The sequence below is a fragment of the Streptopelia decaocto genome (assembly GCF_964273445.1).
Source record: "Streptopelia decaocto genome assembly, chromosome: 9".
NCBI lineage: Eukaryota > Metazoa > Chordata > Aves > Columbiformes > Columbidae > Streptopelia > Streptopelia decaocto.
The window spans coordinates 10,464,048-10,484,088 of NC_138664.1; the positions used below are offsets into that span (position 1 = coordinate 10,464,048).

Below are 20,041 nucleotides of genomic sequence, written 5' to 3' on the forward strand. Positions count from 1 at the left end.
TTTTTACTCCGAGGGAGAGATTTGTTCTAGTACTTGGCATCAAATACAACTCCAATGTGAAGAGAATTGCTGACAAAGGGTTTGTGTGAAGGAACTTCTCCCTCCTACCAGGTGACAGAGGTGGCTGGTTTCAAAGCCGTCCGTGTTCTGGACAGTTTGCTTGAAAGAGTAACTGGCCATATGGGTTTGAGGCTTTGCTGCTCTGCACGGATTGTCGTGGCATCTTCCCAGAGCTGTGGTCATTATTCTTGCTTAGACCTAGTGTGTGGGAATGGATTTAATCTCCCCAATTCCTTACAGCGTGTAATTCGTGGAGGAGGGAACGTGTACTTGCCAAAATTCAACACTTGGGCCTTATGTATAATGTTAATAGTTTCTTGGTTGAAGCTTTGCGTTGATTTCTGCTAGTAAGAACACACAAATTAGTGATTTTTAATAGAGTTGGAATTAATCTGCATTCAGAAGTTTGCAGGTCTTGCTCCTGTGTATATCGCCTACTTATAGCACCCCAAAATACAGATTACCATGAAGGCCTGTGGAGGTTCGGATTTACACATCCATACATCCTCCTGTCACTTCGACCATCTCGTTACTCCAAGACCTGTGTCCAGATCAGATCCTCAGGGGGCTCTTACCTGATGAAAAAGTGAAGTTTCAAAGAGCATAAAAACAATAGCAGAATCAACACTTGCGGTTCAGGAAGCTCAATGACCGGAGGATTCTCTGCTTAATTAGTGAGGCTTCTTATCCCATCAGCATGTCTGATGGGATGGGCTCACCGCTTAAGCTACGATAATCTTAAAACTGTCAAAGTCAGACACTTGTTTGGCACTGCAGGAATTGAAAGAACTGAGCAGCAGATCCGCGGGCAGTGCAGAAGCAGCCCCATTCTCCCCGCCCTGCGAGAAGGGCTCCATGATTTCCTCTGATGGTAAGGATAACTTCATATTGTTAATAAAAATACGACTTTAAAATGCCAATGGATAAGGTACATTGAGGTGTATTTCAATCCCTCAGGCTTTCTGTGGCTTGTTCTACATATTTGCTTTTGTTTGATGATATCTGTGTTAAAATTTTCTATATTTTTAGTGAGGAAGATGTCGAAGCCACAGGTGGAAGAGGAATGTTTAAAATCTTAACTCCTGAAGACGTGGTATTAATTCTTAAATAGTCCCTTGTGTATTCAGATTTAAGGTTCAAATTTGCCTGGGCACAGTATTTCCTACTATTTTTAAGTTTTTAAAAAAAATATTATAGCCCAGAAGAAAAGAGGGGTTGCCTGGGAGTTTCCCAGTTTGCATCCTGTTCCCACCCTGGTCCTGGTGTAGTTGGAATTCCTCATGTTTTTAAGGCGCATCCTCCTCCTGACGGCAGCTGCTTGCTTTGCCAGCCAGATCTTCGATGGCAAAGCAGGCAGGTCAGAACCCTTGGAGAAGTTGCTTTCTGATATAAATTTGATGTTTACCACCAACCACCTTTTATTTCTTGTCCAGTAGCATTTTTGTGGTCATCGCTCCTCACTCCAATGCACTACTTTTTTTTTTTCTTTCTAAATAGTGGTTTTGGGAATTAACACTTGTGAGAGCCTTTCTTAGAGCACAGTTTTTAAGAAGTACAGCGAGATACAGTATCATAATCTCTGTATATTCTTCATGGTGACATCAGGCATGTCCACTACCCATCTCCATCCTGTAAAGTGGGATTTAAAACTAAACAAAGGCTTTTTAGGTGACGGGCAATGAAATACTCTTTTCCTTTGCACCTTTGTGCCACACGGCTTTTGAAAAGAGCTGATATACAGCATGAGCTGCAAGGAGGGTGGGAGAGGAGTGGGAGAAAGGTGGGGGCAGGCAGCTTCTCTTACAGATGTTTTCAGACAGTGTCTTTGTGGGTGCTGACATGGGTCATAACTTAGGTTGAGCCCTCTTAGGCTGGGAACAGATGGTCTGGCACACGGTGTGTGTGTCGCGTGGCAGCAGGACACGTGCGGGAGCTGCAAAGCTGGTTACGGGCTCTGCCTGCGCTGCAGCCCTGGGTATTAACGGCTCCTGGCGTCACTCCTGGGTAATTCTGATAAGACCAACTGAGTTGCACCGAGCGATTGCACGTGTTGCTTTTGTTTGTGGTCTGGAAGCTGTTTATTAGTCCTTTGCTAACATAAGAAACTACCTTGAATGACATTTCCTATTACAGACCATTATCATTGCATTTCGCAGCTTTCCTTGATAGATTCTTATTTTCTTTTTGCGGAGTGTTGTCATAGAAGCCACTTCTTTTTAAAGGAAAAAAAAAAATCAGTAAAAACACCAAGAGATGTCACACCAAGTATTTAATGTTTGTGTCCTGCACTGCTTTGGGATGAACTGCAGGTGCTGGAGCTCAGTGGATTATTGACCATCAGCTCTTGGCAGCTGACAATATATATGGGAAGTTATTTTGCCTGTTGTCACTGCTGGGAAGCTGAGGACTTGGGGCTTCATGCAGCAAGTGGTGGCTTTTTACTAAATTGAGACATTTACGCTATTGTGGTAATATTTTCCATGCCGCTGTTCCCAGTTCATAAGAAATTTTTCTCTCCCCTTGCTATTCCTGATCTAAAAAACAACACCGCATGGTTCTTAAAAGTTAATCTGGCCTTAAAATGCCTTGTTTGACATCCCTCTGACGCCAAAGCTGTCCTGATGCACATGTTCGGCTCTAGGTAAGCCGCTGCGGCGCTGGCGGGGATGTCCTCCTCCTACTTTGTGACCACAGCTGCTCTCGGGTCACGCAGGGAGAGCAGACCTGCCAGGTGTCCTCCTTGGCTGCAGTTTCTGCCTCTAGAATTTGAAAAAAGTGCTTAGTGTGTCCCCAGCTTGGGAAAAGGAGTGTGAGATGGGCAGTGGAGGGAGAGGGAGAGGCAGGGGGAGGGATGGAAGGTAGTGAGGTACACACAGATAAAAATCTTCCCAGCACCAGTAATTAAGATATTGCAAATGAGGGCATTGCACACAGCAGGTTTTCCACAGCTGGCAGTGTCTCTAAGGGCTGTGTTCCTTTTACTGGTGTCACTGGAAATAGCTCATCTTTCCCTCCTTCCACCCAGCTTATTTTCACCAATCAAGTTTTGGGCCCTTCACAAGAAGGACATTGAGGTGCTGGAGTGAGTTCAGAGAAGGGAATGGATCTGGGGAAGGGGAGCACAAGTGTGATGGGAGGGGCTGAGGGACCTGGGGGGTTCAGCCTGGAGAACAGGAGCTGAGGGGAGACCTTCTGATCTCTGAACTGCCTGAAAGGAGCTTGGAGCCAGGGGGGGTCGGGCTCTGCTCCCCGGGAACAAGTGTGAGGATGAGAGGAAACGGCCTCAAGTTGCGCCAGGGGAGGCTGAGGTTGGATCTTGGGAACAATTTCTTCCCCAAAGGGCTGTCGGGCATTGGAACAGGCTGCCCAGGGCAGTGGTGGAGTCACCATCCCTGGAGGGGTGGAACAGACATGGAGATGAGGTTCTCAGGGACATGGGGTAGTGCCAGGAGTGGGTTAGCAGTTGGACTTGATGATCTTGAGGGTCTCTTCCAACCAAAACGGTTTGATTATTCTGTGATTCTATCTTAAAAAGTGCTATTCCTGCGTTTTACAGTTTTGTTTCATCCCCTCCTCCAGCAGCAAGAAATCAGGCAGCAGCCATGAGCTACCTGGATGAAGTTCCATTCCGGACAGCCCTGAGCCTTGATGGGGACTCAGGGGGACAAAACGCTTTATTCACTGCCCCGGCCATCGACCTCCCTGACTGTGCTGACATCCTCATGAGCACCATGGTGAGGCTCTTCTGCTTGTGTCCACACATGGGTTCGCTTCTGAGGGATGCTCAAAGGGATGTCAGTGATGTTTACCTTTTCTTGTGAAGGAAAGGAAGGGAAACCTCTCCTCCTAATTGATCTCTTAATTGGCTGCTTGCAGGGGTGAGAGGAGGTGAGGATGATTTGTGGTGGGTGGGTGTGAGGAAGGGTTGAATTTGGAGTTGGTTTTTTTAATGCTATCCAAGCAGGAGGGTTGGGTCTTTCTGGGATAGGAAGGCAAATTTCAGGCTCTGTTCTGGGATTGTTTTCTGTTGTGGAATCATCACCATCTAATTTATTAATAATATTTATTAAATATTTATTAATAAATGTAGCAGATGTAAGCAGACAACGCTACCTGTGATGGCAACATATATATATGTAAAATCTATATAATATCCTGTGACACTTTGTGATCTGCCACATTGCTCAGTCCTAAACTGCTTTTGAATCTACACCTATTGCTGTAACAGCTTTGTCACCAATTTTGAAGCCTGGCACAACGACTGACAGAGTAATCTGTGCTCAGGAACCGGGTAGGAAGCCTTTCCCTGGACAGTTGCCCTGAAAGCACAGAGTTGGCTCTCCAGGCTTATGGGCAGCACTTGCACTGCTGCAGTCGAGGACAATTTCAGAAGTATTTTGTGTGTTTAGCCTTAAATAGTCTCACCCATAGGTGGGCTCAGTGCACTTCATGGAGGAAGGTGAGCTGGGCCATCCCAAACAGCCTCTGCTCACTCCCAGTGATGGGTGAACCGTCAGTAAACCTCAGATCTGGCTTTTTGCCAGCTGAGCCTCCCCCAAAAATGGCACATCCCAAGTCCACAGGATGGGTTTAACAGGAGGAGTCACCGTGTTGTTCATTTTAAGCAATTTCTTCGAAGGAAATTTTAACACATGCGTTTGCCACCTGTGTGAAGGCAGGTGATTGTCTGTGTCCCCACGGATCAGCTGAGGTACTTCCACCACCCCATCCTACCCCAGCCCTGCGTTTCTCCCTGGCTGGGGACATGTCGGCCCCACTGAAGCCAAGTGATTGTGCTGGTTGTCCGGGCTGATCCTTGTCGGGGCATGTGGTGGTGTTTTCCTCAGGGAGGCTGGTTCAGGTCCATGGCAGGGAGCAGTAAAAACAGCATTCCTGGGCTGTGAATGTACTCGCCTGCCCGTCCGGAGGAGACCTTGTTTGGAGAGCTCTGGGACGGGCAAAGCTTGTTTATTCCAGGAAAACCCTGATTTCAGTCTCAAACACGTTTATATTTTAAGCCAGACTATGTGGAAATGACGACTCTGTTCCATGACTGGCTGAGCCCCCGGCACCACCGGGGACTCCACAGCCAGTCCTCCCTCTGCCCAACATGGCATCTCCCCACTTGGTGGCTCCTGAGCCCCCATGCCTGAGGTGGCTCTACCAGGTGCCACTAATGAGGGTCACAAATGAGCTCTGCCACCAACCTGGGAGCAGCCTGTAGCCTTCAACTTGATGCCCGAACCTCCTCTCTGCACCCTCCACCCTCTGCTCTCCCCTTCCACAGCAGCTGAAGTGACACGAAACCACCTCTAAGAATAAAACACCTATTAAAATTGTAGATGTAACTCAAAATAATAATAACTTTATAGCCAGATCTTTTTCAAGTATAAATTTTGGGGATTCCCGCTAGGGATGAGGCTGATGCTGCCCAGTCCTACAGCCCTAGTGCCTGCAGCCAGCCCTGATGCTCGGGGAAATAGGAGCTGATATGGGAAGGACTCAGCCCTTAGGGTGCCCTGGTGAAGCACGTGGTTTGCTCCATGGTCTGGTTTCAGATGCCCTCACCAGCTGCTTTTTGCTCTTCCACAGCACGACTTCTCGCTGGAAAGAAAAGTGCTTTACTGGGTCGAGGTTGCCTCTCAGCAGCAAACCTCCCGGCATCGGGTCACCTCCGAAGTCGTCCCCACTGCTCCGCCGTGCTGGCTGCTGCTGGTGGACCCTGCTGACAGCACTGCAGGGAGAGCACGGGACGCACTGATGAGACGCAGCATCAGCCTGAGCGCGGCCGATGGCGGCTACGGGCATGCCAAGGGCAGAGCTGCCTTGTCCGACACCGAGAGCGAGACCTGGCACTCAGAGGAGGACGAATATTCGGAGGATGATGAATACTCCTCGACATCCTGGGAAGAGAATGACAAGGATGAAAAGGTTTCCAGGAGGAGAAACACTGGGAGAGGTGTCACTCCACATCCCAGCTTTTACCAGAGCCGACCAAAGACATCACCTGGCTTGCTGGCGCCTTCGCTGGAGAAGAGCAGCCACAACCCAGCCAGCCCGGACCCGAACAAGCAGAGAAGATCCATGGTGATATTTAACAACATGAAGAATGAGCTGGAAGCGGCCAGAAGGAAACTGGCAGCTTTGGTGCATCCTCTGAACAGAGCAGCCACGGAGAGCAGAGGGGTCCCGCTGCCGCTCCCCCAGCACCGCGCCAGCCGCAGCGTCACATACGGGCCATCCCCAGCTGTGTTCCCTCTGGGGACATTAGTACCAGCTCCTCCAGCCACGGCCGCGCCGATGCCCCCTATCAAGCGGCATAAACCCACCATGCCGGTGAAGTGTTTTCCTCTGGTAGCCCTTTGCTAAGACAGGAGGGAAGTGGAGGCTCAAATTGGTCCTATTTGCTGTGGTCTGGCCAGCAACATGGGACAGAAATGGGGCTTTGGGAACACTAAACCCATGAGAAATTGCTGGCAAGATTTCAGAAGAAGTGAAGGAAGGGGATTTTTTTGCCAGGCAGAGCTTTCTGGAAGGATGTTTACTTGCTCTGTCCTAACAAAGCATCATTATTTTTCCCAACAAGCAGGGCGTCTTATTTGATTTCCAACTGAAACAGTTTAAAAAACAAATAAGTTTTTTTTCCTCTTTCCTTTCCATTTTCTCTCTCTAACAGATATAAACAGGGTTTATGGGGAAATGCCCCTTACAGCTTTCACAGCTGCTTCTCCTGGCAGCCCCAGAAGAGAAGCCGGGGCTTGAACAGGCACAAAACTGGGTTGTTTCTGCATCCCTTCTGCCCTGGGTCTCCCTCTCTACCTGTCCCTGTGCTCCTTGCCCTCCTCCCCCGCTGTTATATAGCTGAAAAAGGCCATTTTGCCTGGCTCCTCCTGCAATATTGGCATCCTTCTCTGTGGCGATGGCTGCCTGTCTTTTCCTAAAAGTAGGAAGCTTTAGATTTTATAATCCTATTAGAAATACAAATTGTTTACTGACAGAGACAGCGATGTGCAGTGGTGGAGTAAATACTGCTGTCCATCACCTTAAATCTGAATTGTGCCATGTTTCTTAAAAAATCACACCTCAAGAGATTTAGGAGATGAATTGCCAAAAACCTGCAATTGAAATCATCAGGCACTTGAAAGATCATGTTATTTATATGTAGGTGCATTAGACATAGGGTAATTAAGGAAAGATTAAACACCCCTGTGTATCTATACAATAAACAGCTGTTGCAACTAATTACTAATCCATTGCCCACCCCGCTCTGCTGCTGTTACGCATGGATTGTGCCAAATACTAAAGCCTTGTACTTGTGCGAGTGTTTCTATGTGCAAGGAGATGGGTTTGGAACAGAAACCTCAATAAATCTGCTAAACATCACAGGCATAGATGGGGCATCAGGGCAGCATCCTCCTGCCCACAGGCAGCGCTGCTCAAGGCTGCTCAAGGACAAAAATGACATTTATAGCTGGGGAGATGAGCAGGATTCCCAGGGAGAGGAAGCTGCTCTTGCTGATGAACCCGCCTAAGTGCGGTTTTCTCTGATCTGTATCCATAGCTAGGCCTGGATTTAATTAAGCCCAGTCTCCTTTGATGCCCAAGGGGGTTTTGTTCCCTGTATGGGAATTCTTTCCTCTTCTGGAGAGAGCAAGGTAACTGCTGGGGTTTGAAAACATGGCTCCATCCTGGGTTGTTTAACATCATTTCATCTGCTGATCTTTTTTCTTCTTGCAGTCCCTCAGCCCCTACGCCTGCCTCCCCCCGGCCTCCGCGCCTGCGCGGCCTCTCGGTTCCCACAGATCCCAGCCGGATTCGGCGTCTGATCTGCTCTCGGCGCTGAGCCAAGAGGAACGAGACCTCATCGAGCCCGTGATCGCCTTGGGCTACCCCACTCGCAAAGCCATCCTCACCCTCCAGAAGACTGGAAAGCAAAGCTTAAGTCAGGTTGGTGAAGCTGGCACGGTGCTGCAGAAAGCTCTTGGTAAAGAAATCTGTTATTTCTGTGGAGAAAGGGATGGCTGTCTTGCTTGGGGTGGACTTCAGGTGGCCTTGGGTTTCCCACATTGGTATCAGACCTCGGCTTACAAGGTTTTCCATGAGATCACGTCTGTGCTTCTGCTGTAATAAAATAGCAACGAGTCACCAACAGCTTTTCAGCAAGTACTAGCGGCCGGGTAATGTTATCTGCTCAATCTGTTGTATGGAGCCTGGTGTCCTTTTGAAGTACAAATTTTGGCCCCATATATGGAAACTTTTTGCACGTCATTTTTTCCCAGCTGCTAGATTCGTGTGATTATTGCCATGGCTCATCCTGTCAGAGCAGGACTGTACAAATATCTCGCACATTTGTCTGGGCTCTCTCCAAAACACAAACTCCTTGTGTTGGAGCAAGCAGAGACTCCATGCAGGCATTGCAGCTGGGTCCCAGACCTCTTGTCTGGAGGAACCCTTTATAATAACCTGGAATTTCTTGAAAATAATTAACGTACCACCTCTTCCTGCCCCTGGTATCTGAGCACATCTGAGCCTGCCGTGCTGCGTCCTGATTATCGAACTCTCTGCTTGTCCAGACGAACCTCCCGTGGTGCAGGTGGGCTTAGAGCATCTGTGTGCTGAGGGATGCTGCTGGCTCGGACCCTCTGCTTTGGCAAAGCTTGGGGCTGGAACTGCCCATCCCAGTGGAGGATTTAATAAGGCTAATTTATCCAAGGAGCTTTTGCAGAGAGAGAAAGGGCTTGATTGCAGCTTAAAAAGCAGGATGTCCACCAGGCTGTCATGCCCGGGAGCAGGAGCAGCCCCCGGGCAGAGGTGTGAGTGGGTGCAGCATCAAGCAGCTGCTGTTGGGTACCAGGCTGGGTACCAAGTCTCCTTCCCGTTCCCCAGGGAGCTGCCTGTGCTGCGTGGGCTAGCTCTTACCCGTCTGGTCGGTGCACAAAGCTGCTCTGAGTCATCCTGCAGCTTCTGGCTCCCTCCTGAGTCACCCCCGGCCGGACCAGCCTTCCCAGATCCTCGCTGGTGTTTCAGGCGAGGGTCGTCGCAAGCCAAAGTGGGAAGGGAAGCTTTATTTCTTTAATCCGTAGAGGTTTCATCCAGGCAGAGGGAGATGGGCAGAGCCCAGCCCACGTTCTTCATGTGCAAGGGCGGCTTGTAGCAACTGCTGTCTCCATATGAAGGAGCAGCGCATCTTATTAAGGATGGAGATGGGGACAGTCTGTTCCCTTCTGTGCAAACACAGGGACTCCCAGCCCCTTGGAGAGGTGATTAATGCATCAAAATACAAGTTCTGCTTTATATCCTGTGCCTTCTTCACCAGAAGTTCCCGTCTTTCCCATTTATGCCCAATATAAAACGTCAGGCGTAGTGCTTTGTGCATCTCTTACAAGTACAAACTGCCAAATTAGGCTAAACCTTCCTGGAAAATATGTTTCAACTCCAGTTATAAACAAGAGCTGTGGGTGCTCTTCATTGTTTGCTGGTGTCACGTGGGGTTTCAGTGTGTGACGATGACAGCTTCAGCCATGAAGATTGATTGTAGCACCAGATTGTCGCCAAAAATCACTCAATTTCTTTGCAATGTCACGTCAGAGCCCACCCTGATGGAGCAGACAGGTCTGCTGCCTTAAGGAGATGATGCCTTCTCAATTTTGGTGGGGGAGCCTCTCTAAAAGGCTCAAGCAGGGTTAGTTGTCCCAATGCAGTAGAGGTTCATCATCTAGGATGTCATAGCCAAGGGCTAAGCCAAAAATGGATCATTGCATTTTGATCAGTGCTCATTGATCAATCAAGAGTGATCCATGGAGCTAGGTGTGAAAAATGGCTGCAGCCAGACAGCATCATTATCCCCAAATAGCTGTAAACATGGGGTACAGAGTAGGAAGGTCACCACGGGACACAGCCCATGGTGACAGCCACCTCCTGGCCATGTGTGGGTGGGGAGCCTCTTCCTATGGACTGTTGGGCTCTTCTGAAATCAATAATAACAGCAAAATCTGTGCTCAGCTGTGCTACCATAAGGTGCTCTTGCCCCTTTTCTCCTCCAAAAGAACTTGCTGTCTTACCCCAAGTGACAATCTAGATGTTCAGCGCTTCCTACAAGCCTGGCATCAGCTGTCCCCACCAGTGGTGGCTCCCTGAGCCTCTGCAACGCTTGTTGAAGTTGTGTCCTTGGTGTCAGCATTTGAGTTGGCTGTCCACAGCAGTGCAGGCTGGGGTCTCCCTGTCTCCTCAGACAGTCACTGTCCCTGGAGGCTCAGTGTCACCCTTGGCTTAGAATCATAAAGTTATTTTGGTTAGAAGAGACCCTCAAGATAGAGTCCAACCATTAACCCAACCCTGGCACCACCCCATGTCCCTGAGAACCTCATCTCCATGTCTGTTCAGCCCCTCCAGGGATGGTGACTCCACCACTGCCCTGGGCAGCCTGTTCCAATGCCCGACAGCCCTTTGGGGAAGAAATTGTTCCTAATATCCAATCTGAACCTCCCCTGGCGCAACTTGAGGCCATTTTCCCGTGTCCTATCACTTGTTACTTGGGAGAAGAGACCTTGCTTGAACCCTGCAGCAAGACTAGGGAGATGTTTACCCTGTTTCTCCACCATGAAAGCAGCATTTGGGTCTTTGATGGTGTTTGCTGGTTGTTTTTTTCCATGCTAGCAGCTTATAGTCTGTGGTGCAGGTAGGTTGGTGGAATGGTTGGTGCTAAGGCTTTGCTCTTCTTAAGCAGCCAGTTGTTGGAGAACCTGAAGCTGGGACCTCATGGGTATGGGCCTTTCTGATGAACATCAGCCAAAGCAGGACAGGGACATGGCAGATTAAACCCAACGGAGGAGGTTTTTCCTTTACGTCACTGCTTGTGCTTGTCTTTGGTGTGAAAAGCTCCGTCGCTGCACATCATATCAAACAGGGAGGAAAGAGATAAATCAGCAGGTGACTGATCTACCAGAGCCTGGAGGTCACTTCCCAGACAAGCAGGTTGTGAGGAGGTTGCTGGGTTGGCTGTGGAGCGGATAAAGCCAAGCTCTTCAGGACTGCCCATGCTGGAGGAACTTCATGTCTTAGTGTGATGAGGAGCATCCATGAGAGGTACAAGGGGAGAAGGAGCTTCAAGAGCGCAGTGGCACCTCCTCCTCCTCCGCAGCGAGCACTGGTGGGGCTGGTACCAGACCCAGGGGGTTGGCAGGTCATAGTATTTAAAAACCTGTTTTTGTTTAGTCTTTGGGATATATATATGTATTATTTTTTTAATGATAAAAATCATTGAGTTGACAACAGCACCAATTTCATGCTGGGCTTGAACAGCACGCCAGGCTGCCAGGACATCGTGGCTGTCCCTACTGCGACGGGGCCAGAAAATACAGCAATGATCTGGGGTGTTTAATTAGTAAAGTAATGAGGAAAATAAAAACAGGTTATGAATGGCAATGGCCAAAGACTATCTAATTTTTTAGTTAATAAGCTGCTCTTTAAGGCTGACATTTCTTAAAATTTGTGCTCTGCCCTTTAGCCATAGCCGATCAACTCAATGTCTGAGGGACTTTTGGGGCTTTTTCATGTATTTTATGGTCTTTTACTGAATCCTTTTCCTTGGCTACGGTGGTGCTGGGGAAGGTGGAGGTCTGTGCGCTTCTGGATCTGGGGAGATATGAATCAGCTTCTCCTTGGATGAAGACTTTGGGGAGACCCATGGGATGTTCCTATTCCCCTTGCTATTGTATACTACATTTATTATTCTCTGTTCCATATGTTTTCGGACAGTGAATGATTCTCGTGGTATTTAAAGACACCGTTGGGAATAGTGCTGTCAGCACTCCAAGAACAAAGAGGGAAGCCAAAAATAACTGTTTACTTTCAGTAATGACAGCACATGGGCCTCCCCTGGGGTGGGTTTTGTTCTTGGACCCTGGAGCGAACCCACGGGCGCCCGAATCTCAGCACATCAAAGGGATGCTGGGTCAGCTGAGGGTGGACATCTCAGCAGGACAGGCTCTGCTTCACCCCCCAGCCTGGAGGTCATAGCTTTGTATCTCAGATGGTTCAGATGTTTGGTTCACTCCTTGTCCTCCCTCTGCCTTGTTCACATTGTCTTCTTGCAGTGGGAGTCCTACTGACAGACAGACTGCCCTGGCCAAGCATCAGACAGGAGCCAGCAGGACAGTTGTGCCCCAGGTTGTCCCCCAAGTTGTCCCTGGCAAGGTGGGCTCCTGAACGCAGTTGCACCCTGTGTCTGCAAGGCTGGATTAACCCTGGTTTTCTCCTTGTGCAGTTCCTGAGCTACCTGGGCGCCTGTGACCGGCTGCTGAAGCAGGGCTACGAGGAAGGGCAGGTGGAGGAGGCCATGGAAATGTTCCAGTACTCGGAAAAGAAGGTCAGATCAGGGTGGCACGGCCCAGGCATTTCTGCTGCGTCCTCCAGCCCTGCTTTTCCAGCGGGTTGGATGTTCCACCACCCCTCGCACAGCCTCCTGGTGGGTCAGACCCATTGCCCTGCAAGCAGTGAGCCTGCTCTTGTGGCAGATGTCACCATAGGGACTCCCTGGGAAGGACACCTGCTCTGTCACTCCATCCATCTTCTCACCCCGCCATGCAAGCACGATGCTCGATGCTCACTCAGCCCCTGCACAGGGAATCCCCCACATCGAACCCACCTGCCCTTGCTACCTCCCTCCTCCCTCCCTCTGCCCCCCTCCAGGGAAAAGAACTGTGGTGGCACACCAGGGGTTGGTCCCCATCACCAGTCTCCTCCTGGGGGAAGTAAAGAGAAAAAAATGCTTGAAATTTGGGCTGGGGGTGTTTGACGTGATGCCGATGGCACGGAGGACTGCTGGCTCTCAGGGCTGTGGCAGCGGCAGGGCGGCCGGGTCCCGGTGTCAAGTGGGGGTTATGTATTGAGGACTCAGGTCCGGGAGATGTTGTGGTGCTGGGGCCCAGCCTGAGCAAAGCGGGAAGCAGGAGAAGTTAATTCCTGCTTTTCCCTGGTCTCTTAAAAAAGTGGGCAAACACTTGCATGGAATTCATATTAAACTTTATAAGGAATCGGTGAAGCTAGAGGCTGACTTCATTAAATATTTCTTATTTAAAAAGTTGATGTAAGGGCGCACTTTCAAATGCTGGCAGTGGTATGCGTGTCCTTGCGGCAGCGGCGCCAGGAGTGCCCTTCAGCGGTAACACAACCCGGCCGAGTCGTCTGGCTGCAGCCTCGTCACCCAACACTGTTCCTGTGCAACTCTGCGATAAATCCGTCCTTAAAACCCCACGATAACATCACTCTTTTCTTTTCCTTCTTCCTCCAGGCAGCTGAATTCCTGCATTTGTTAGCTCAGTTTAACGATATGGGTTTCCAGCAAAATGAAATTAAAGAAGTTCTTTTGCTCTGTGGGAATCAGAAGGAGAAAGCGCTGGAAGAGCTCGTGATGAAAACCCAGTGACAGGCACTCTGGAGCCCAGTCCCAGCTCCAGACTGGGCCGCCAAAGGACTCGGATGGGTCGGGAAGTTCTGACCCTTCTGCTTCATCCCCACCTGAGCAGCACAACTCACCGGGCACAAACCTTCCAAGCACCAGCGTGGTCTCTCGTCTCATTTTATGGACAGTCACCATCCCTGGAAGGGTTGAACAGATGCAGAGATGAGGTTCTCAGGACATGGCGTGGTGTCATGGGTGGGTTAAGGGTTGGACTTGATGATCTTGAGGGTCTTTTCCAACCAAAATGATTCTATGAACATATTTGTCACTGTACTAAGGTTTTATAGCAGGAATGTTTTATCTCTTCACCCACACATCTCTACCCTCGATCATCTCAGCTCTTTAGATTAGAGGCAAGAAGATCCAAGCCGCCTTCAGCTTAGATTTTGCAAAACCCAAACCAGTTTTCTCCCTCTGCCTGGGGTGATGGGTGTCATGTTTTCAACCACAATCAAACATGGATTCTTTAAAGATTTACATAAATCAAGAGAAGAGAAGGTTTTAATATAAACTGAGGGCTCCTGCAAAAACATTTCCTGGTCTTTGCTTGGGAAGAGTCTCAGCTGACTTAGTCATGGTTGAACATTGTAATTGAAATCCAGTCCAGTCACATTAGCTTCCCCTTTTAAACCAGAAACTTGAGAAAAACACACAATTCAATGAGGGCAGGGAAAGAAAACAGAGTGCCCATGCTCCAGAAATACATGAAGTTTATCCAGTGCAATGAAAAATGGCTTATGCAAAGGTTTGTGCTCGGGGAATTTAATGAAATCAGAACAGAGACCAGGAATGGATCAGCTGCCCTCGTGCTCTGCCTGAATCACTAAAATTCAGGGGATGCTCCCCTCAACAGTGGTCACAGCAGCTCCAAATGAAGTTAAGCACAGATGTCAGGATTGGGAAAATCTGGATACCCAAGGGGAGTTTTCATATATAACTGAAGGATGGAGGGTGGGAGATTCAGATCTGTACGGGATGCATCTCTTGGCTTGGCAGGGAAATAATGGACAAAAAAGTATTTTATTTTCCTGTGAATTAGATACAGATTCAATGTCTTTAAGTAAAGATGGTTGGACAGGTTCTTCCGAAATGTATTTGTGTCTTTTCCTGTGAAAATGCCAACTGGCATAAACTAGCAGAGAAAATCCTGAATTAGTTACATTAGTACCATTTTTCAATCATATCCTTCCAGACAGTCTCCCAGTCTGTCCATATCCAAGGGTGTTTTATACCTTCTTGTCTTTAATGACGTTAAAAAGGAAAATGTGGCACCTTGTATGTCCAAGGGAGACATTCTTGGGGAGCTCACAGGCTCTTCTTGGAGCTCCCAGCCCTGTTTTTTCCTCCAGCTTTCCCTTGGTTATACAAGCTTTTATTTTTGATACGGCCCTTATAAGGCAAGTCCATTGGACAGACAGCTTCTCCTGACGTTCCTCCTTGCCAAGATGATGTCACCTTCAAAAAAGAAACTCGCAGAAAGGTTAAACTGTGATTACAGTTTGAGGCAAAGCGATCTATATAATCTTTGGCAGGGGAAACACCGTGAAGATTGAAAGGGGAAGATAATGGTGCTGTGCCGGCGCCAGTAACAGTGAGGGCTAAATTCTGGTGCAGCGTCGTGCCCACTCGCTGTGCAAAGGCTGAGCAGTCTCTCGTTAAGAGATTTGCTTGCTCCTGGCTTATCATCTTTTCCCCCCTGTTTGCAGAGGTAAGACCTGTATCTTTTTTCTTTTTTCCCCTCCCTGCGCATCTGAAATTATCTTGTGTTCCTTTCTGTATCATGGTCTGGATTGACGGATGAAACAGAGTCCTCCTGTCTTGGGAGCATCCGCGCGACACTCACCAGCGCCTGCTGAGACCTGCTTTTTCCTACACTTAAAAATCTTAAAACCTTTTGCATTTTGTCAGCAAATATCTTCATAAACCCTCAAACTGTCAAAAGAACAGCATGTGAAGGTGGAGAGAGAGGTTTCAGGGCCAGAGGGAAGGGGAGAACCTGCCAAGTCCAGCCGTCCAGGGTTGGCCACAGAAGCCTGTCATAAATATTTTAGTAACAGAATTAGTTGAACTTTATTTTAATGGAGGGTTTTAGCTGTTTGTTCAACTTAAAATGGTTTTAAAGCAGTGTGCTGCCCTGTGCTGCTTTCAGTTTAGGGAAGACGGCACAAAATGTTAATTGGCTTCGTCTAGGAAGGGAACAAGGGTCTGACTTGGTGGGTTTTCTGCTAATGATCCCCCCGAAGATAGTGACACTGCTCAGCTAATGTGGGGTCAAAGTCCCCTGGTGTCCCCTGTGCCACCATCAAGCCTCCACTGGATGAGGTCCCCATCGTGGGGGTGACAGCGGGATGGTGGCCTGGCCCAGTGGCACAGGGCAAATGGGGACAAGGCACATCAAGTGGCATTTTGATCTGGCCGTGGACGCAGGCTGGGTTTTTCTTGTTTGTTTTGGTTTGTGGTTGGTTGTGTGGGGTTTTTTTTCTCTCAAATGCAGGAACTGTTTGGAAAGTGCTGAGAACTTAGTGAGGATCAGTAGCAGAGGGATTTGAGGCATCTCAGCTGGTTTTCCCTTCTGCTCCATCATGGCTGGGACAGCATGGGCAGCCCAAATCCTGCCCCAGAGATGGAAACCAGCACCCGGGTCTGGGTTTGCTCTGCCCTGGTCCCCGCAGGGCTCCCAGCAGCGCTGTGGTCACAAATGGGAGCTCCACATTCTTCAACCATCCCCAGAGCTGGTGTTGAGGGCCAAGAAACTTCAACAAGGCTGGTGGCATCTCACGAGAGCATTTCATCTGGTTACAGAGCTCTGCTGACAGAGACAACCTCTGCACACCTGGCATCGCTACACAACGGTGCTGCCCTCTCCCTTCCTTCCCTTTTTGCACCCTGTGCATTTCCAAGCTTTGCCACATCCTCAAAACCCCTGTCTTGGCTCAAATGAGCCTCTGATGAACACAATCCCTTGCCACCCCGTTGGGTCTGGGCTGGGGCTTGGAGACAAGCCTGGAGGAGAAGGTAGCGGAGGGGAGACAGATGGTTCCCAGGTCCCAGAAAGCCCCCAGTGCATCCAGCACCTGAAGCCCAGGAGATATATTCCTTCACCCGCATCTTCCCTCCTCCTCCCAGGACCCCGTGGTGGCCGTGACCTCCCTGGGGAGTGCAGGGCCGCGTGGGAACCCGCTCCCACATATGGCTCTGAAATGGAGCTGCAGCTGAAAAAGCATCCAGCCTTGACGTGGATCCCCTGTCAGGAGGTATTTTCCTTCAGAAATGGGGGGGGGGAAAAAACCAAAACAAATCCAAGAGTAATAAAAACCACAGAGATTTTCTATAGCTTTCTTTTTAATTCCAGGATATAATAACAATTTTCCATTGGAGCAGAGAGGAGGTGGGATGCTGCGCACCTTCAGAGTGCAGGCAGAGTAAATATAACCCATGTTTGCGTCTCTTTGGTATCTGTCCTCTGCAGAAGCCACAAAGCTCTGCGTGTGGTTGGCTCACGAGCCCATGTCTGGTAGGACGTCACACGGTGCAGGCAGGGGCAGGCAGGAGCTGCCTGCAGCCTTTGCAGGGTCTAGTGTCACCTCCAAGGTCCAACAGGACATGTCCCCAGACCTGGGCATGGCTCTGGGGAGGAGGAGTGGAGCCCAGAGGAGCAGTGGGTGCAGAGACGAGGCCACGCGCAAGGAGGACATCCCAACATGGGACGGGGACCACCTGTGTTGGCTGGACTGGATGGTCTTGAGGGTCTCTTCCAACCAAAATGATTCTATGTCGCGACATCATGATCTCGCCTCGGCAGTCGCAGGAGGAAGGTCTGCAGGGAACCACTGCGCGGGAAACCTGCCCGCTCCTTCTTGAACCTCCAGGTCTCCTCCTCCACAGAGTAGAGGAGCGTCAGCATCTTGTTGACGGTGTAGACGGTGTCACCCCTGATGATGGCAGTGAAGAGGGCGCCTTTGCTGTTCACAAACTGCCCAGGCAGGGCCGTCCACTGCCGCGACGTCAGGTTGAAGCAGTCAATGACGCAACGCAAGAAGTCATCGGAGGGGCCGTTGCGCATGACGTAGAGGTTGTCGCGGTGGGCCACCATGCAGTGCCCGTAGCTCTGGTGCCGCTTGAGCTCAGTGACGGGAAGCCACTCATCTCTCTGGGTCTCATACTCGTAGATGACGGTGGTGTCCAGGGGCTTCCACAAGCAAACAAAGATCTGCCCCATGGCTTGGGCACAGGGTGCAGCTGCGCTTGGCTGTGGCAAGTCAGACACGAATGTCCAGGTGCTGGAGGCCACGTCATACCTCTCCACGGACTTCAGGGAGATCTTCTCGTACTCCCCACCGATAGCATAGAGATAACCCTCGTGGCCCACCAGCCTGACATCGTAGCGTAGCTGGTGAGGGCTGGGGAACTCGCTCCAGGTATTGGCATTGGCATCGTAGCAGAAGCTGCTCTCCACCACCTGTTTGCTGGCCCCGTAGACACCGCCCACAATGTAGATCTTATTATCCATGGTTGCCATGCCGGCTAGGAACGTGCTGGCGCTCAGCGGCAAGCAGGAGAGGGTCCTCCACGTGTTGGTCTCCTCGTCCAGGTAGCAGATGGTCCTGGAGAGGTCCTCCAGGAACTCAAAGGTGGGTGTGTGGGCTCCCACTGCCACAAAGGTGCTGGGCAGGAGGGTCTCCACATAGGCCAGAAGGTCAGCAGACAAACAGTCCAGGTCCTCCTCCAGCTCGGCATAGCTGTCCCTGATGTAGAGTGCAGCACAGTGGAAGAGGTCCAGGAGCCCAAATATGGCGGCGGCTTGGTAGAGCAGGATGCAGTTGTCCGAGTTGATGGAGTGGATCAAGTACTTGGCCAAGGGTTTGACTTGCAGGAAGGCTGCACACTCCACCGCCTGGAAGGTCTCCTCGCCGCTCAGGATGGGCCTCTCGCCCGCCAGCACCCGCAGCATGGCCAGGAACCCGGCGGCGCTCAGCTCCCCCAGCCCCAGCTCCTCCTGCGTGCTCTCCCGCATGCCCGAGCGGAACAGGGCGCGGAAATACTCACTGCTCTCCACCAGCAAGGTCTTCTCCACCCAGAAGGACTGCTCCTCCACCCAGATACGCACCCGCTCTGGGGACCCTGCTCGGGAGCCTTCCTCCTCTGGGGTCATCCTCTGTGGCTCGTGGGGTGGAGGGCAGCCCCCGATGCTCCTTTGTGCCCCGGCGCAGCCCCCTCTGGCCTCCACCGCCCCTTGGTGCCTTCACTGAGCTGCCTGGTGGCCGCCACGTTGCTGCCGTGTCCTATAAATACCTCGGGCTAAAGATATCCCAGCACGTCACCGGGCCCTGCAGAGGCGGCCGCCAGCGCAGCTGCCCACCCGAAACCCAGGCAGAGCCCCGGGGTCACCGGCCAGAGCAGGACACAGCAGGGATCGTGGAGTCATCGAATCATTTTGTTTGGGAGACACCCTCAAGATCATTGAGTCCAACCATAACCCACCCCTGGCACTACCCTGTGTCCCTGAGAACCTCATCTCCGTGGCTGTTCAACCCCTCCAGGGATGGTGACTCCACCACTGCCCTGGGCAGCCTGTTCCAATGCCCAACAGCCCTTTGGGGAAGAAATTGTTCCCAAGATCCAACCTCAACCTCCCCTGGCGCAACTTGAGGCCGTTTCCTCTGGTCCTGGCGCTTGTTCCTGGGGAGCAGAGCCCGACCCCCCCTGGCTCCAAGCTCCTTTCAGGCAGTTCAGGGATCAGAAGGTCTCCTCTCAGCTCCTGTTCTCCAGGCTGACCCCCCCAGGTCCCCTAGCTGCTCCCATCACAGTTGTGCTCCAGCCCCTTCCCCAGCTCCATTCCCTCCTCTGAACTCACTCCAGCACCTCAAGGGCTTTCATGTCGTGAGATGCCCAGCTCTATCATGGCTTATGCTGGGATGGCCCAGGGGTAACAGGTTTCGCACTCCCTGCCCTTCATTTGGGGATCCTGCGTCAAGAAAAATGATGCACAGCAAACCTTTTCCCTCTGAAAATGTCTCTTCCAGCCACAGGGCTCACCCTGTTCCCCATAACGCCCAGTCGTGGGCAGAGACACCCCTCCAGAACTCATGGAGAGGCTGATGGTGATGAAAAGTGTTATTTGTAGCACTTTGCCCACTTCTGTGCTGCTCGCAGGTTTTTCTGGCTAGAAATCCCATTTCCCCTGCACCATGGGGTGCCAAGGAGGGCCAGCAACAGGCCCCCAGCTCCCCCCATCACCACCTGCAGCTGGTCTTTATTTTAAATGCCTGATTTAAGCCAAGCAGCATAATGATTCATAATTTAATACACCTAGCCAAAGGTTTATTTTCTCCTCCCTCCCTCCCTACCCCCTCATCCCAGCAGCTGGGAGCTCCTGGGGCACCGTGTGATGACAAAGCCATTGCCTTGGGGTTGTGTTCCCCCCCAAAAAATCTTATTTTAGGGGAGAAGGTGAAAGCTTTGCAGTTGTTTTGCTGTCATTGATCCTGATAGGTGTCTGACTTAAAATAGCACATTTAG

General features: G+C 50.6%; 2 protein-coding genes across 2 annotated transcripts; one reads left to right on the top strand and one right to left on the bottom strand.

Annotated features, from left to right (window-relative positions):
- The first annotated feature begins 43 nt into the window (after positions 1-43).
- Positions 44-14,508, top strand: UBAP1L (ubiquitin associated protein 1 like). The gene is made up of 6 exons (XM_082061153.1): positions 44-931; positions 3,640-3,794; positions 5,653-6,396; positions 7,798-8,007; positions 12,326-12,427; positions 13,352-14,508. Exons 1-6 carry the CDS (start codon positions 916-918, stop codon positions 13,484-13,486), a joined length of 1,362 nt encoding a protein of 453 aa, XP_081917279.1. The 5' UTR covers positions 44-915; the 3' UTR covers positions 13,487-14,508.
- A 2,354-nt stretch (positions 14,509-16,862) lies between these two features.
- On the bottom strand, positions 16,863-18,806 carry KBTBD13 (kelch repeat and BTB domain containing 13). The gene has a single exon (XM_082060914.1). It carries the CDS (start codon positions 18,672-18,674, stop codon positions 17,292-17,294), a length of 1,383 nt encoding a protein of 460 aa, XP_081917040.1. The 5' UTR covers positions 18,675-18,806; the 3' UTR covers positions 16,863-17,291.
- Between the last annotated feature and the right edge of the window lie 1,235 nt (positions 18,807-20,041).

Excerpts from the sequence above, each read along its gene's own strand:
- UBAP1L (XM_082061153.1), top strand. Across the intron at positions 3,795-5,652 it reads ACATCCTCATGAGCACCATG|CACGACTTCTCGCTGGAAAG; the intron begins GTGAGGCTCTTC and ends GCTCTTCCACAG. Across the intron at positions 8,008-12,325 it reads GAAAGCAAAGCTTAAGTCAG|TTCCTGAGCTACCTGGGCGC; the intron begins GTTGGTGAAGCT and ends CTCCTTGTGCAG.
- KBTBD13 (XM_082060914.1), bottom strand. The coding sequence starts at position 18,674 with ATGACCCCAGAGGAGGAAGGCTCCCGAGCAGGGTCCCCAGAGCGGGTG.